Raw genomic sequence first — 15,324 nt, forward strand, 5'->3', positions numbered from 1 at the left:
GTCTTCTGAACCATACTTAGGCACATTGAGGAAGAGAACTAAATTTGTATTGTGTGTGTGTGCCGTCTTCTGAAAACCAGGATGAAATCAAACATTCAAGGCTGTCCAAGACATTGGACAGCTGGGTGTGCAGAACCAGAGCTTTCCATCAGAGGGGCGCTGAGCTCTGCTGCTTTGAAGGGAAAGCGACTGGCACATCACATGCAGAAGAAACATCTAAAGCAAAGAATTTTGGAAACTTCCTTAAAAAAAACATTATACCAGCTGTTTATTCCCACTAGCTTGTAATACTCAGGTGGGTAGGAGCACTGCCAGCGCTTTGGTGTGCCCACATAGAACCCCATGGGACCCTATAGGAGACACTCCGACTCAGACAACTGCCATCAAAGAGGAACACTTTGGTGGGGCAAATCTGGCCTTTCCTTTGCCCCCGTCTCACATATTCTTGTTGGAATCTTGGTAGAAGTGCCCTTCAGGCTCAAGCGCTTGGAGCACCAACACCTGATGCTAGGAGCCACCCACCCACTACAGCCTACCACCATATAGCTGCACTTTGCTTTGCTTTCTCTTGGCGTGTCTACACAGGACATGTCAGGTCGGTTTATTCAGTCTTCCATCTCATACAGATCTGATAGAACAGTTACTCCAGACAGGCCATGTAACAACTTGCATTCCAGTAGTGCTATACGGAAATAAACTCACACTTTTGCAGTTCAAGTTGATTTTGTTCATATTTTTTGCACGTAACTACAATCTAGTGATTGTGAGTTGCCCTCCGAGCTCTGCCAAAACATGGGTAGACTCCACTCGACATTGTGCCTGCACACATCCTGGGCAGACACAGCGGAGCACTGAGGAGTTCTGCCAGCACCTCAGTTTGCCCTGCCAGAACCACAGACACTGAAAGGCATTTGTATCCAGACCAGTGCCACCAAAATCCACAGCCATGCAGGAGTGAATTCAGAGGAAACTCTGACAGCAGGCACATCATGTCTGAGTAGACTCAACAACACATCAAACATACACAGCAAAGGCAGGGACTGAGAGGGACCTCTGGGAAGTGCTGCCTAGAAATAATTAATGAGCACTTAGCATTTAAAAACTGACCTCAACCACTTACCTGTAAATCGTTTAACATTTTCACATAAAACTCTTAATTCAGAGATATGCATTTGAAAACCAGTGGGCTGAGTGTATTTGATGAAGTTAGGGGGTGAATGTGGTAAGCTTTGTCAGAGCATTAACGGGCCAATTTAGTGTTCAGATAGAAATGTTCATGTCTTAATTGTACCTGATTTGAATATCTGGATTCTAAAGCTTTCCCCAGGTGTAAAGCCATGTATGATTAATGACAGGGGAAGAACTAGTTCTCTCTGGCCTTCTCCCTCCCTATCAGTGTGAGCATGAACTAGCTCACTTTCATGTTTCATTAATCTTATTCAGGCTGCTGAGCGCACCTTTGGTAAAATCTCCTGTCTCATCAACAGTGTTACTTTGGACTTGTAAAAAATGTCTCTGCTCTCCATGGAAAAGAGAGCAGCACTTTTTCTTTCATTTTTGGTCAGCTCAGACAGCAGCGTTGACACCACATTACTCACCTGTGAGGCCACTGAACTGCAGTGTTCACAGTGAGGGACATGAGGCCCTCTGTGCTCTGCCCCTGGCATTCTGAATATCACATTTAATCACAACTTCTGATACATTTTGCTTTTCAGAAAATCATCCGGAATAGAACAGTTTTCCAATCGCTTCAACACTTGCCTGTCAGGGATTTGTGACTATGGGAAAATACCACAACAAATAATATATTAACTCATACTATAAAGAGAAGAATAATTGAAATTGCTGAGCACAACTAATATTACAAGCGGTTTCTCCAAATTCAACACAATATGCCACTTTTAATGACTACTGCAGTCTCAAAATTATTCAACTCCTGAATAGAATCCCCATAATATGCTCAAAATAATATAAATTAGCCACAGAAGTTTTTGGATTCTGTTCTGTGGTGCAATAGAACAAAACTTTTTGTGTCTATGGTTCAGTGGTGTGTCTGGAGGAGGAAGAATGAGGCAGACCCTGAAAAGAACACTCTGCCTACAGTGAAGCATGGCGGTGGCTCAGTGATGCTCTGGGGCTGCTTTGCTTCTTCCAGCTCTGGAAACCTGCAGCGTTTGGAGGGCAAACGATCCAGGAGAAAACGTCATGCTGTCTGTGAGGATGCTGAAGCTTGGACGTCATTGGACCTTCCAACAGGACAATGATCCCAAACATACCTCAAAGCCCACCAAGACTTGGCTTCAGAAAAAATCCTGGTAGATTCTAGAGTGGCCGTCACAGTCAGCTGACTTGAATCCCATAAAAGATCTCTAGGATTTGAAGACAGTGGTTGCAGCACGCAAAATAACGCCAAGAATATTAGAGGATGGAGGCTGTTGTCCATGAGGAATGGGCTGAGATTCCTCAGGAATGCTGTCAGAACCTGGTGTCTGGCTGTGCATCACATTTGCAGCAGGTCATGACAGTAAAAGTGTGCTCTAAAGTACTAGAGATGCTTGTCAAGAAGGGGTTGTATAATTTTGAGACTGCAGTGCTCATTAAAAGTGGTATATTGTGTTGAGTTTGGAGAATCCACTTGTAATAGTAGTTGTGTTGAGCTATTTCAATTATTTTTGAGGAAGAGTTGTTATTTTACCAATACATCTAATTTGCAATGGGGGTTATGTCATGTACTGCAGCATAGCCTGAAAATAGAGATGTCTGCATGTAGTATAGTATGTATGAGGCATATCGCCCAGCAGTATATGTAATCAATCTGTTCATAAATTCTGTGTTATGTGATACTTATTATTTTTCACTGTGCTGCTACATTACTTTATGCACTCCTATTTCTTTTTCATTTCAGAACACATTTAATCCTCTGCAGAAATGTTAGTGTAGAGCCCTGATGTGGAGGACAGCATTGGGAGTGGGACCCACTGGGTCTCACAAAGCCTGACCACATCTCACAGGAGCAGGCGATTTGACCTTTGCTGCTGGTGGGAGCGAGCGGTAAAAAAAAAATTAGATGCAGGATTTTCGACAGGAGAAAACTGAACAAATCCAGCAGGAGTGGGATAAGAAAAAAAAAACAGGACTGTACCCTGATGGAAGGGTGCAGCAAGGGCCAAGGAAGAAGCCATTAAATGTTGGAGCGGATTGGGATCAGACTCGCAAATAAGCAATAACACTGACCAAATTTTAACAGTAGTGTCTGTGAATGTTGTAAATGTACGGCAAAACATTTTTTTGACATAACTGTATATATAGTTTTGGAAACATATTTGAGTGGTTACTTGTACTCGCCGATTTGCATATTGTAGAAAACTGGACTGACATTTTCATCTTTCTGCATTGTGCAAAGAAATAAAAGTCAATTATGACAATTGTGATTCTACAATGTGCGTATTGAACAGAAAACCCTTCTGTAACTAGGTCTGGGTTCATCCACGAGGACTTTAATGTGTGACACGTGTTTCTGCCTGTTTCTCTCGTCTCTTAGTGCCTAAAATAGCTGGTGTTTTTTTTCATCAGAGTTGAGAATAGGGCAGGAAAAGCCAAAGATTAGATGTGTGTTATTACCATACCACTCCTTCTGTTTACCTCACCCTTTCCACCCTCCTCCCTCTACCTTTGCCTCTGTCTGCTCTCCTTCTCTCTCCCTCTGTCTCATGTCTCCGCCGCTCACCCCTCCTCCTCCTCCTCTCCTCTGTCACGGAGTGGGAGTCAGGGAGTGACGCATCATCATTCGTTATTCCACTGAACACTCTGTCGATTCCCCCTCTGAGCCTCAGTTTCATATCTCATCAAGAAAAATGCCAGCCCTAACCGTGGCTGGCTGCAGATTAAAAAATCAGGTGTGCTGTGCCACAGGCAGACTTATTTGCAGCAAAAAGCCTTTTAAGTGAGAGGAGAGGAGTTAGCAAGAATATATCTATTGGATGCCTCAAATTTCCCTATTAAATTAGGCTGTAAATATCCAAATGCAGTATGAGGAAAATGCAATCATCCCTCACTTTTTGAATGATTTCTTTTTGACTGCACCTTGGTTTTTATATTACCCAGAAGTCATTTGCAAATCCATGGTTTTATAGTTAAAATGTAATATATGGCTCCTATCTCTTTTTATTAAGGTTAAGGATTATAACATCAGTGAAGGCAGAGCTGCTAAATGATGAACATCTGATGTTGCTGCATGCTGGGAAAAAGCCCAGTTCACGACTTCCACTGCTCTTATTTAAAGGGGTACTTCTGATAATGTTACGCGGGGTTGTACGGGGTAAACATTCTGAAGGCTTGGTCGAAGCTTTGTACATTTTTAAGTGGAGGTTACTGAGGCAGTCAAAAAGCTCTGTGACATGTTCTTCCAGCCCCTCCACAGTTGCTACAGGTAACATCATTTCCAACTGGACTTCATATGCACACGAGTTTGTATGAACATTGAATGAAATAATTAACATGAGTGGACAGCTGTTAAAAAGAAACACTTCATATAATAGTTACTTTACATGTTCTTAAGAATCCACTTATTTCTCTTTTTTTTTACATAATTCATGTTTGAAGGGCATGCTGGACTTGTATAGCTCTAGTACCTATATATTTCAAGTCTTTTCAACCACTTAAATCGCTTTAACACTACATTTCCTATTCACACACTGACAGGAGTTTGCCAGCGCTCCACCATGAAACTAACCATTCACACACACTCATTATCCCTAACCCTAACCCTTCAGGCGCAATTGGAGTTCAGTGTCTGGCCCAAGGACGCTTAAAGAGTGGCACACCTTGGAGCACACTTCTGCATCACTTCAGCGAGGTCAGAGGTCAAACTGCTGGAGGTCATCCACAGTAGGATTTTCAGCTGTTAAGTTTCTCCTTACAGTACGTACACCCTCCAATTCTGGTAGAAACCTTTCTTCCAGTATATCTGAATGAGGCGTGGCTACCGAGTGTGTGACACTGCACAATGTGGTATGGACAGCAGCATGCATTCCTGGTGCTGGAAGACAGAGCTAATCAGTCCTGAGCACCTACTGTAAGAGTCTCTGTGTCTCTGCTGGAAAGACAGGAAGTCTTGTGAAGCTTTGACTGTCACTAGGAGAACATTTATGGCCATATGACACAAATTTGCTCCTGAAGCAGCATGAAAGAACAGTCTCCTCCAACCTAGATTCCTCCTGTATGAATGACGTGTAAATAGGTGAATGAAACGCTTTGAGTGGTTGAAATGACTAGAAAAGTACTACTGTATATAATAACAGACCATTTACCACAGAAGAGGAATACATCTCTGGTTCTGTTTGTGAAGGCTTCCTTACTGGGGCTAATCTCCAGCGATGGAGGGGCTACTGTCTACTACATACTTTCAAATCCAACCTAATTTTATGTGTTCTGCACACTATATGCATATTATTGAAAAAAAAACACTCACACAGAAATCTATGTGATTATGCGCGCAGAGCAAAAATTAATTCCTCCTTAAATCATTCTAAATAGTCATAATTGCACAGAGCCTCACAGAGAGCATGGAGGAAAAGGTTTTAAATAGAACACCTACTGTATAACGTACAGTGTACCTCCAGGTCCCTCGACAATCTGAGAGACAGCAACCATCACTTTGTTCAATCAATCAATTAAGCCATCGACATGCTGACTGTTTGGGGAGACATTATGCTTTTACAGGGAGACCGTACATGATATAAACAGCTGAAGTTTTTATGAGTATCCATGGTGATCTATGTTTGCTGGCTCTGATGACAAGTAGCCTCTCGGGCAGCACTTCCCTTCAAGCTGCAAACAAATCCTACCTTCCCCAGTGGGACTGACTAAACATGGTTGTGTAAACATAACCATTTGATTGGTAGAAGCTGGAGGGGGAAAGGAATAACTTTCTTCTCAGTCAATGGTTATAAAGAGCTGAAGTCCCTCCACTGGCTTCTGTATCTCAATGTAAGCACTGCACCGCACTGTAATCTATTCAAAACACACTGACAACATCATGTATGGAAAGGATCCCTACAGAGATAGGCCTGTGAGATCCTTTGGGTTTAACCACAAACGCCAGACTCCACTTGCAAAACAGTAATTTCACCTTGCAGAGCACAGGACATCAAAGTCACACAATAACACTAACTGACTAACCAGCACAGCAGCCCAGGTTCTTCTTATCTATGATAGCAACACGGACTCTTTTAAAATACTTGAGCTATTTAGCTTTCCATTATTGAGTCTAAAAGTCAATGAATTATTAGCAGATACCAAGATGGTTTATGATTTATAGGTGAAAAAGTGCATCACATACACGGAATTCCTGAAGAAGTTTCAAAAAGAATAAAATCCGAGTGTGTAATTTAATCACACATTCAATCAGGAAGGTGAGCTCTGTGCAATGATCACCAGGAGATTTGTTCAAATTAGCCACTACCATTTTACATGTGGTGTTTCCATGAAAGTAGGTCAGGCCTCGCACAGTTATGTAGTGTCTTTTAGAGAGATATTTGGCAGCTATTTTAGACTGACTCAACACCGAGAAAGGCTTCCAGAGTGTCTGAAAATATATTTTAAACAGCGCATGAACCCTGAAAGCTCACCACTTTTGATCAAAGTGCAGCAGTGGAAGTGTTCGTGTGTCTGTCAGTGCAGACAGCAGAGACTGCCATCAGACCCTGCCTGCATTACTGCAAATGGAACACATTAGCTGCAAATAAAAGCTATTGGCTGACATACAGCCAGCTAAATACAACTAAGACATTTGGTTTGACATGCTGTTGACATTTAGTTCTGTGTCTCCTCCACATCGTGCAGCACCTGGTGTGTTTTCACTGAAGGCACATCTAAGCACTGAGCTCTCAGTGATCATATTATACAGCTCATCATATCATCAGCATAACAATGCAGATCATAACAATGCAGTTCCTGAGTGGCCACTTCATTAGGTACAGCTGTAATCTAATGCAATCCAACAAAACAGCTCTGCTATAAATTCTGCCTTTCAAATAATGTTCAGTTTTCAACATTTCACCAAAGCAGCAAAGGAGAAAGCCCAACTGGGGTTCTGTCCAGTCACATCCAATAAACTGGCTGCTCCTTTTCCTTTTTGGGAAATGTTGTTTTCTCTGTTGCTTTTTCTCTAATGTGTGTTTTGCACTCAGGGCCACTGTGTTCCTAATGAAGTGGATAGGGAATGTTGAGGTATATATATAAACTCTTAGAACTAACAATTCCAAAAGGATTCTTCCTAAAGGCCTGAAGTTCAACCCAGAACCACTTGCTTCTGAAGAGAGGGTTCTTCAAGGGTTGTTTGGTAAAATGTAAGTTACCATTCAGAGCCCTTTTTGGAAGAAAGACATCTTCAAGGATTGTTGATAGCACGGACATGAAATGTATTGTCACATACAATCACACACAGCACAACACAGTAAAATCCGACCTCTGCATTTAACCCATGCTAAGCATTGGGAGCAGTAGGCAGCTACTGTATGCACGCAAACTCCAATCAGAAAGGCCCCTCCCTGGCTGGTAACAGTAGAAACACAAGTGCTCACAAGCTTTTCAGAGTGTCTTCATTTTTTGGAGTGATAAATAGACAAATAAGAGAAAAGGGCTTCCATGGTTCAAATCTCAGTACTGTCTAACTTTCTATCAAGTGCGTCTTACGTGTGTCTGACACATGACTTGCAGAGCAGATGCCCTGCTGGGCCTGTTGGTGGCACTAGAGGGGAGGTCGAACCTTGAATATATGTTTAACATTTGGCTACCCTAACACCTTGACCACACCGTCTACTTCCTTCTGTGCGTGATGACAACCTCGCCAGAAACGCTACAGGGCTTTTAAATTTAACCTATACACGAAATGCTCAGTTAAAAAATACATACATAGTATACTATATGTCTGTACCTGTATACGGACCTGTGTTCACACAGGTACGGACAATGAAACTGTACGATGGTACGATGTCAATATGACGTGCCATTTTCATTGTGAACACACAGAAAAAACAGGCAAGACTCCGACTCTATATGAGCCACAGCCGAGCCACACATGAGCCACGCTACTACACAGTTATTTACATCCCGTCTGGTTACACCGTATAAATAAGGATATATTCCCCCTCAGATCAATGTGAGTGTGGTGGCTGAATAGTTTAGTTACAGGGCCTACACCCAGGAGAAGGTCCTAAAGAAACAGCCACATCGGCTATTTACAGTCAGGTGCAAATAGTGTCTACTGACACCTGAGTGCAAATAGCATCTGTAAATAAAAATCAGCAGGTTCTGCTTTAGATGTTTAACTGCTCCAACACACCACATTCGAATGAACAGGTCGTAATCAGGATTCTGCAGAGCTCACACTCCTTCACACTGTTCACACATTGTGTGGTAACCAGGCTGCCTGAGTATTGACTGATACTAAAAGCTGGACTGAAGTGAGAGAAGATCAGAAGCTTCAGAGAATCAAGGTAAACTAAATCTAACATCTTATTCCATCAAGGTTGAGTCTAGGATAGGATTTTAATGGTGAAAGCAGGACTATTTCAATGCTGGCATTTATTCTTGCTTTCTTATAGAAATGAACTATCCAGCCTACACAAACAATGAGGTGTGCCAGTGGCTTGAACAAGAGCATTTGGGTGGTCACACAAACTCCCTTCCCGGTGAGATGGCATTTACATTATCAGGATCCATGTGGTCCTATTAAAACACAAGACATTTCTAAAGCATCTTGAATGATATAATCAAAGTGCAACCAATTTTGTTGTTGAATGTGGCAAAAATGGATGGCCCAGTAAATACCCAGACAACACCTAACCCAGAGGCACAGCACACTAGGCCTTTTTCACAGAGGACATTTTGACTGTCACAGTCAGAAAAGCAAAAGTGTAAATAACCATTTAGCTGCTATAGATTCAGGGTGCTGGCATCGTGCGTGCTGACTCACTGCCACAGTTTACTGGAAAAGATGTTCCACTAATGCTGTTATTAACACCTGTGCTATGAACTATGGCCCTGTGCTTTATCACAACCCTACTGGGACCTTTGTATGATGCTGCTAACTGTGTTTTTCTCCCCCGCTGAGGTGTCTCGCTCGTGTCCTCTCTGTCATGTTGTTGCCTCCACTGATCCTATGATCAGTTGTGACCACTTACCCCAGGACCTGTTTATCCTCAGAGAGTCTCCCCTCCTCATCCATCACTGTCCCAAGATCTTTAAATACATTTTTACTCAATAAAACTTGTTTGAATGTTTTCTCAGTGTAAACACTGATAATTGTAACATCGCTTGTAGAAATGGTGGATGACCACAGTACTCAACAGCGCTCTCTGTAGACCCCCCAGGTTAGAACTCTTAGAAGTGGAGAGGCACTGGACAGAATCTTCATAGAGGGTACTGGGTGGAACCATTGCAAAATAGTAGAACCTGATATAGGGGGTTCTGGATGGAACCTTTTACAGATGGTTCTGGGTATAATTTACACTATATCAAGCAAAAGGGAGTAATAATGTTACCTGTACAGTAGGTAGGCTTCAGTATGTGTCACTAACATACTGTATAATAAACAGCCGAAATTCTACAGTCAAGAGAGACAGACAGAGAGAGAGAGAGAGAGAGAGAGAGAGAGGAGGTGACAGCTGTTAGTGAGTGAGTGGTTATGAGACAGCAGCTGGATGTGAGCTGTAATGTAGGTGGAGGAGCTGGGCAGCAGGTGGAGATGACTGACAGCTTGTACTTCATGGAACAAATTCTCACTGTGGTTTTTCAGTGCATTTGGCAGACAGGTGCCGGCGTGAAAAAGCAATGACATTTGAAGAACACAGATATAATTAAATAAAAAAGCACATCTACCAATATCTTAAAGCTACTTTGTGATAGAAAATGGAAAAACAAGCGTTAAAATGTGTTTGGAAAGAGCAGATATGACAACTGTGGTATATGTGAGTTCAACATGGCGCCACAGATTGGGTCTACTGTGCTCTCTGCCACTTTTTCTGTTTTGATTTATTTGATCCATTTCCAGCGCTCCCTCTCAGAATACATTCGGATTTACAAAGTGCTACTCAACAGGGCACACACAGACTTCTGCAGATCTGCCATCGCTCGCCAAAACCTGGCTTGGTGAGCACATCCACAAGGGTTATTGTAGACGTCACAGTTCAATCATGCAATCATGCAGCCCTCACCTAGAGACTTTGGTCATAGACTGCAAACCGTTCACTGAGGGATTTCTCCTCGTTTATTGTTTATTCTTGGTCTTATAATGGACTCAGACCTAAATTTCAATTCTTGTGTCTGAATGGTGCTTTATAAATAAATTTGCCTTGGCTACTTTTTTCCAGAACTGACATGGGGTTCACAGTAAGATTAGACCGTGAAAATGATCTGATGATATTCAGTCACACCTGCAACATTACACCTTCCATTTTTTACTGCAGGTCTGATAAGCCCCCCCCAACAATGCTCCCCACCATACAGGTGTCTGGGACCCACACCCTCCCAGGACGTGATGTGAGTGTCCAACATCAACACAACCATCCAGAAGGTACTACAGAGCTATGTTTGCCGATAAAACCAGACACAAGAACAGTTTCTGTCCGCAGGCCGTCACTCTGAAGAACAGTTAACAGTTAATCAGTCTCACAGTGTCTGAAACACTGAAACACCCACTGTACCTTTACATTCTAAATTAGATTTTGTAGTTTTATCCAAAGCTGTTGATCATATCATCAGTGTCACTTTGTATATCCATATATATTCAGATAAACATGCGTATATATACAGATAGATTGATATACGGATATAGATATTCTGTTCTGTTATGATATAAATACAATAGTAAAATCCACATTTTATAACACAATTTAACATGTTTACCTGATTTCAATAGTTAGTCAGTTAGTTAAACAGTATTTTCTACTTCATATAACTAGAGAAGATAAATAGTTATCACAATAAAACTTTCTATAACTCCAGTGGAAACATCTGCCTCGACCTGATCTGCTTCTACTTACATCCACTCACAGCTTTCCCATGACTCTAAATGCATTTATACAGCATTTAAATATCACTAAGCTTCATCACATAAGATGTGGTGCTTCGGGAATTTTGTAGCACTCACCTTCTCTGGGGAAGCCGGGGGGTTGAATCTGCTGGCACACACCAGGAAGGAGTCTGGTTGAGGTTTGCTGTTCTTGACCTCAGGATCATCACCCACAACAATGTGGTGAAACAGACTGAAGAAGTCTTTATGTTGGCTCGTCTTCAACTGGAACGTCACGCCAGCTGAGCTGGTTGCCACTGCCATGGGGATATTAAGCTTCTGCAGGTGGTGCACCAGTTTCTCCACACCTAGTGATGCAAATGTTGCAAAGTGGGACTGTAGCCTCGGCCTTATTTTAACATATTTTGGTGCTGACTGACTGGAGGGTACGTTTAGAAATTGGTTTGGTGGATCTCCTCGGCAGCCAGCAGAGAACTGGGCTGCAACGTAACATGGGGCAACACAAGTGCTTGTTTCTGCTATAACACAAACTAACCGATCAAAGCAGCTGTTCACGACAACTCCCATTTTCTGTGAGGTAAAATGACTGTTTTGTCAGTGGAGTCTGGTGGCTTTGATGAGAGCGACATAACGGCAAAAGAATCTTCCAGGTCTCTCTCTCTCTGCAGGGATCCTTTCCATAATGCCGTCAGACACTTAGAATAACAATCTGAGCCTGTCAGTGGCTAAAACAAGCACTTTTAGTGGACCTACTGTGATCAGGTGCAGTTGTCCCAAAAGATCACAGTGCAGCCATCTACTGGACCAGTGCCAAAGCTTTTTCTATCTTCCAGTCATTAGTCATTTTGAGCTTAAAATATGTACAGTTTGGGCCCAGGAATAAAAATACTGAAGTTATCCTTTAAGGTAGGGTTATATATATATATATATATATATATATATATATAATATATAATATATTATATATATTATTTTGACAACATATAATGATAATATTTTGTATATGTTTATATTTTCATTTCAATGGTGACCAGACAGCAGAGTGAAGTTGTGGGAGGATTTTAATCTACAGTGTCAAGGATGACAGTCTATAAAACCTGTAATAAAACCTCCCTTAAGGAGCACACTGCTAGAACCAGGAAAAGAAAATCTACACCGAACACAAACAGGCGAATCCCACTTCTGAAAGTCCACATATCTAAATTAAATATACCAGCAAAGGCGGACATGGCCATACGACACTGGGCGAGGTGACCATCTCCATCGCCATGTTTGTTCACGTCTGCTTTGCTATGTTTACTGCTGTAACCACCATAAGCCCTGCACTAAGCTCCTCTGAGGGCTGTACACATCCTGCACACAGCCCCTGAAGTGGGACACAGCTCATGTTAGAAACACACTTTGTTACTAATTAAACAAATGTCCATTCTTCTGTAGATAGTCCATTTAAACATTCACAAAGAAACTGAATTTCCCTTACATTCTCCTTAAATACAGAGGCTCATCAGTAGTGTCCACATGTCCCTACATCAACAGCGAGCACTTGCTCTTTGTTCAACAGCATTAGTCGCACATATGAAATGCTCTCCATTATAATTCAGCGATGACATTTTAAGGATGAAATCCAGGAATCAACTCAGACTGGCACCTGCTGAATCACCATTCTTATATAACACAAATGGACGCTTTCATTAGATGGAGCTGACTGGATTGAAACAATGACTTGACTCAACACTGAAAGCTAAGATCAAGCTGTCACAGTAAAGACCGAGGCCTTAGTTAGTGCTCGTTATTTTTTACCTTTTACAGAGAAAAATATGAATTAGGAAATGATTGTTAACTGCAGCTATGGAGCGGCATAGCTGCACATAGTGGACATACATGCACACAAACGAAGGCAGCAGCAGTCTGACATGTAGAAAAAAGAAAAGAGCAGCCCACACAAAAGCTTAATGACAGGCCACTGTTGAGCTGAGAACAAATCAGTGGCATTTTACTGTTTTATATTTCTGTATTCTTTTATGAAAAGCCTAAAATATGGCATTGGATGCCAGGTGGCGTGGTGCAGCAGGCATACCTGGCATGAGTTTGGCAGAGGGAAAGATCCTTTCTTGTATTTGTCTACTTTCAGCAAGGAGTTCCTCAGCTGTCATAGGAAGCTCCAGAGCGTCCCCAATAATTTGGCAAGCATCCAGAGCCTTTTTACCCATCACTGACGACTTCACATCCCATGTGTACTGCTTTCCAAAGCGGTCACATATTTCCTGGAAGGACACAGTGTACAGTCGCTCTGTGTCTAAAATGAGAAAATACAAAAAGAAAATGAATAGCTTCCAATTAAATATCATTTAGGATTGAATATGAAAGGGACCTTTGGTACACTGCCACATTTTCAGTCTGAGGTCACAGCCAACTGTCTCCAGCCAACTTTCATATTCAAAGTGTAAAAAGTGTAGCACTCAACATAATGTCCTAACTAAGCAATAAATCTCAAACCTAAACAAATTTAACGTTGAAAATGGCTTCATCGAGATTGAATATATATTTAAAATGCCAAACGCTCCCTTTGTACAAAACCAAACATCATTTAAAAAAAACTATCAATTTGTAGTGGCTAGATAAACATTACCCAAGTATGATGTTCTACACTTTCAACATGGTCATTATATCTAAATGTTTAATTCGGCACATGTTTGCTCAATAAAGAGGTTCAGACAATTACACTTGGCTGTTACTGTCAGCATTAGAGGGGTATGTGACACACCTGATGGTCACATGCATCAGATACATGTCGACCAGGTTAGCAATGGTTAACGCTGAATTTCAAAGGTTTGTAGCAAAGATTTCCATTTACGATCTATGCCGAATTCACCCTTCTATCATAGAATTATTAAAACATGAGCTGTGAATCGGTATTTTGGTTGTGTGCAAAGAAATCATGAACTTTGAGTTTGTTTTCTACGGAGTTCAGCATGCGAACTCTCACTATGCTGCACTACGGACTGAATGAATGAGAGTCAATGTAGCTTCAGCGAAGTTAAGCTTAGCACAGCGCTGTGAGAGGAACACAACTACAGCATGTTTAACAAAAACACGTTTCAAAACCTAATAATAATCCATCCATGTCGAAGAGGACATGGCTCACGGGTTTGTAGTCGCCGCTTGACACAGACATGTTTGACTCATGCGTTTAGTTCCGTGTTGAATATGACGGGAGGGGTACAAATAAAAAGTAACACCAGTGTGTGAGTCCGAGGACACAAACAAGATGCTAATGCAGTATAACACCTTATAACAGCCCCACAAAAGGTTTCTACACATTATTTATAATACTGGTTGGATAAATGTAACCATACATGACATATTTTAGTCGGAATCGAGCTTCAGTCTGTTCCGGGATTACTTTTTTGTTGTCCCACCGCAATGCCTGTTGGGAAATGAAGTCCACTCTGAATTCCTGTGGCAATGGCAATAGATTTCCACTTCTCCAATCAATACAAGCGTCAACATAAGTTTTTGTTTGTTTGTGAATTTATTGTTTCCCGGTTTTCTGTTTGTTTTAAAACAGAACTATAATGATAATCTTAATATTTTTTTAAATATTTATTTTACCCACCCACATTACAAAGACCTGACTGTGGAATATACTATGATATAATATGGTATAATCTATCATCTCCGTCCATGTTGTCCTATTTGATGTTAAGGTTGTTGATGAATGTGGCCAAATTGATGGCCCAGTAAATATCCAGAAATATCATCTGACACGCAGAAGCACAGCAGCACAATACAAAAGGAAAACATTAAAGAAGCTGATTATAAAGAAAGAGCCCTGCGTTACTTAAATAACTATAGATGGCTCGTAATGCTATGATGCTATTAACTGTCTTTTTTCTCCTCCCTCTCTGCGATGTCACCATTGCTGGAGATTACAATGGCAAATGGTCTGTATTTGTACAGCACCTTTCTGGTCATTTCAACCACTCAAAGCACTTTTCCATCACATCCCCACTCACCCATTCACACATCATTCATTCAGTGTAAGTTGGAGAAAACTATTATTTCACACACATTCACAAATTGGGGTTCTTCGACATGCTGACTCAGAGGAGCCGAGGGTACAGTATTCAATATATGGGTTTCAATCATTTTATCGCCTTATTTATAGAATCATCAGAACTCAAGAGTGTTGTGGATGAAATCCTTGGAATATAAAGGCACCCTTAGAGGGTGGAAAGGCTCTGGACAGAACCCCCAGAGAGGGTTCCTAGTGGAACCATTACCACATA

General features: G+C 41.5%; 1 protein-coding gene across 1 annotated transcript in view; it reads right to left on the reverse strand.

The window, feature by feature from the left end:
• Positions 1-14,221, reverse strand: part of pudp (pseudouridine 5'-phosphatase) — a 31,741-nt gene extending 17,520 nt beyond the window's left edge. Inside the window, exons 1-3 of the mRNA XM_070855621.1 lie at positions 14,141-14,221; positions 13,113-13,331; positions 11,153-11,382 (exon numbers count right to left, since the gene is read on the reverse strand). Of these exons, the coding sequence (XP_070711722.1) occupies positions 11,153-11,382; positions 13,113-13,331; positions 14,141-14,210 (519 nt within the window). The 5' untranslated portion in view covers positions 14,211-14,221. The remainder of the gene's footprint in view (positions 1-11,152; positions 11,383-13,112; positions 13,332-14,140) is intronic.
• Positions 14,222-15,324: the final 1,103 nt, after the last annotated feature.

This window comes from Pempheris klunzingeri, chromosome 24 (assembly GCF_042242105.1).
Source record: "Pempheris klunzingeri isolate RE-2024b chromosome 24, fPemKlu1.hap1, whole genome shotgun sequence".
NCBI lineage: Eukaryota > Metazoa > Chordata > Actinopteri > Acropomatiformes > Pempheridae > Pempheris > Pempheris klunzingeri.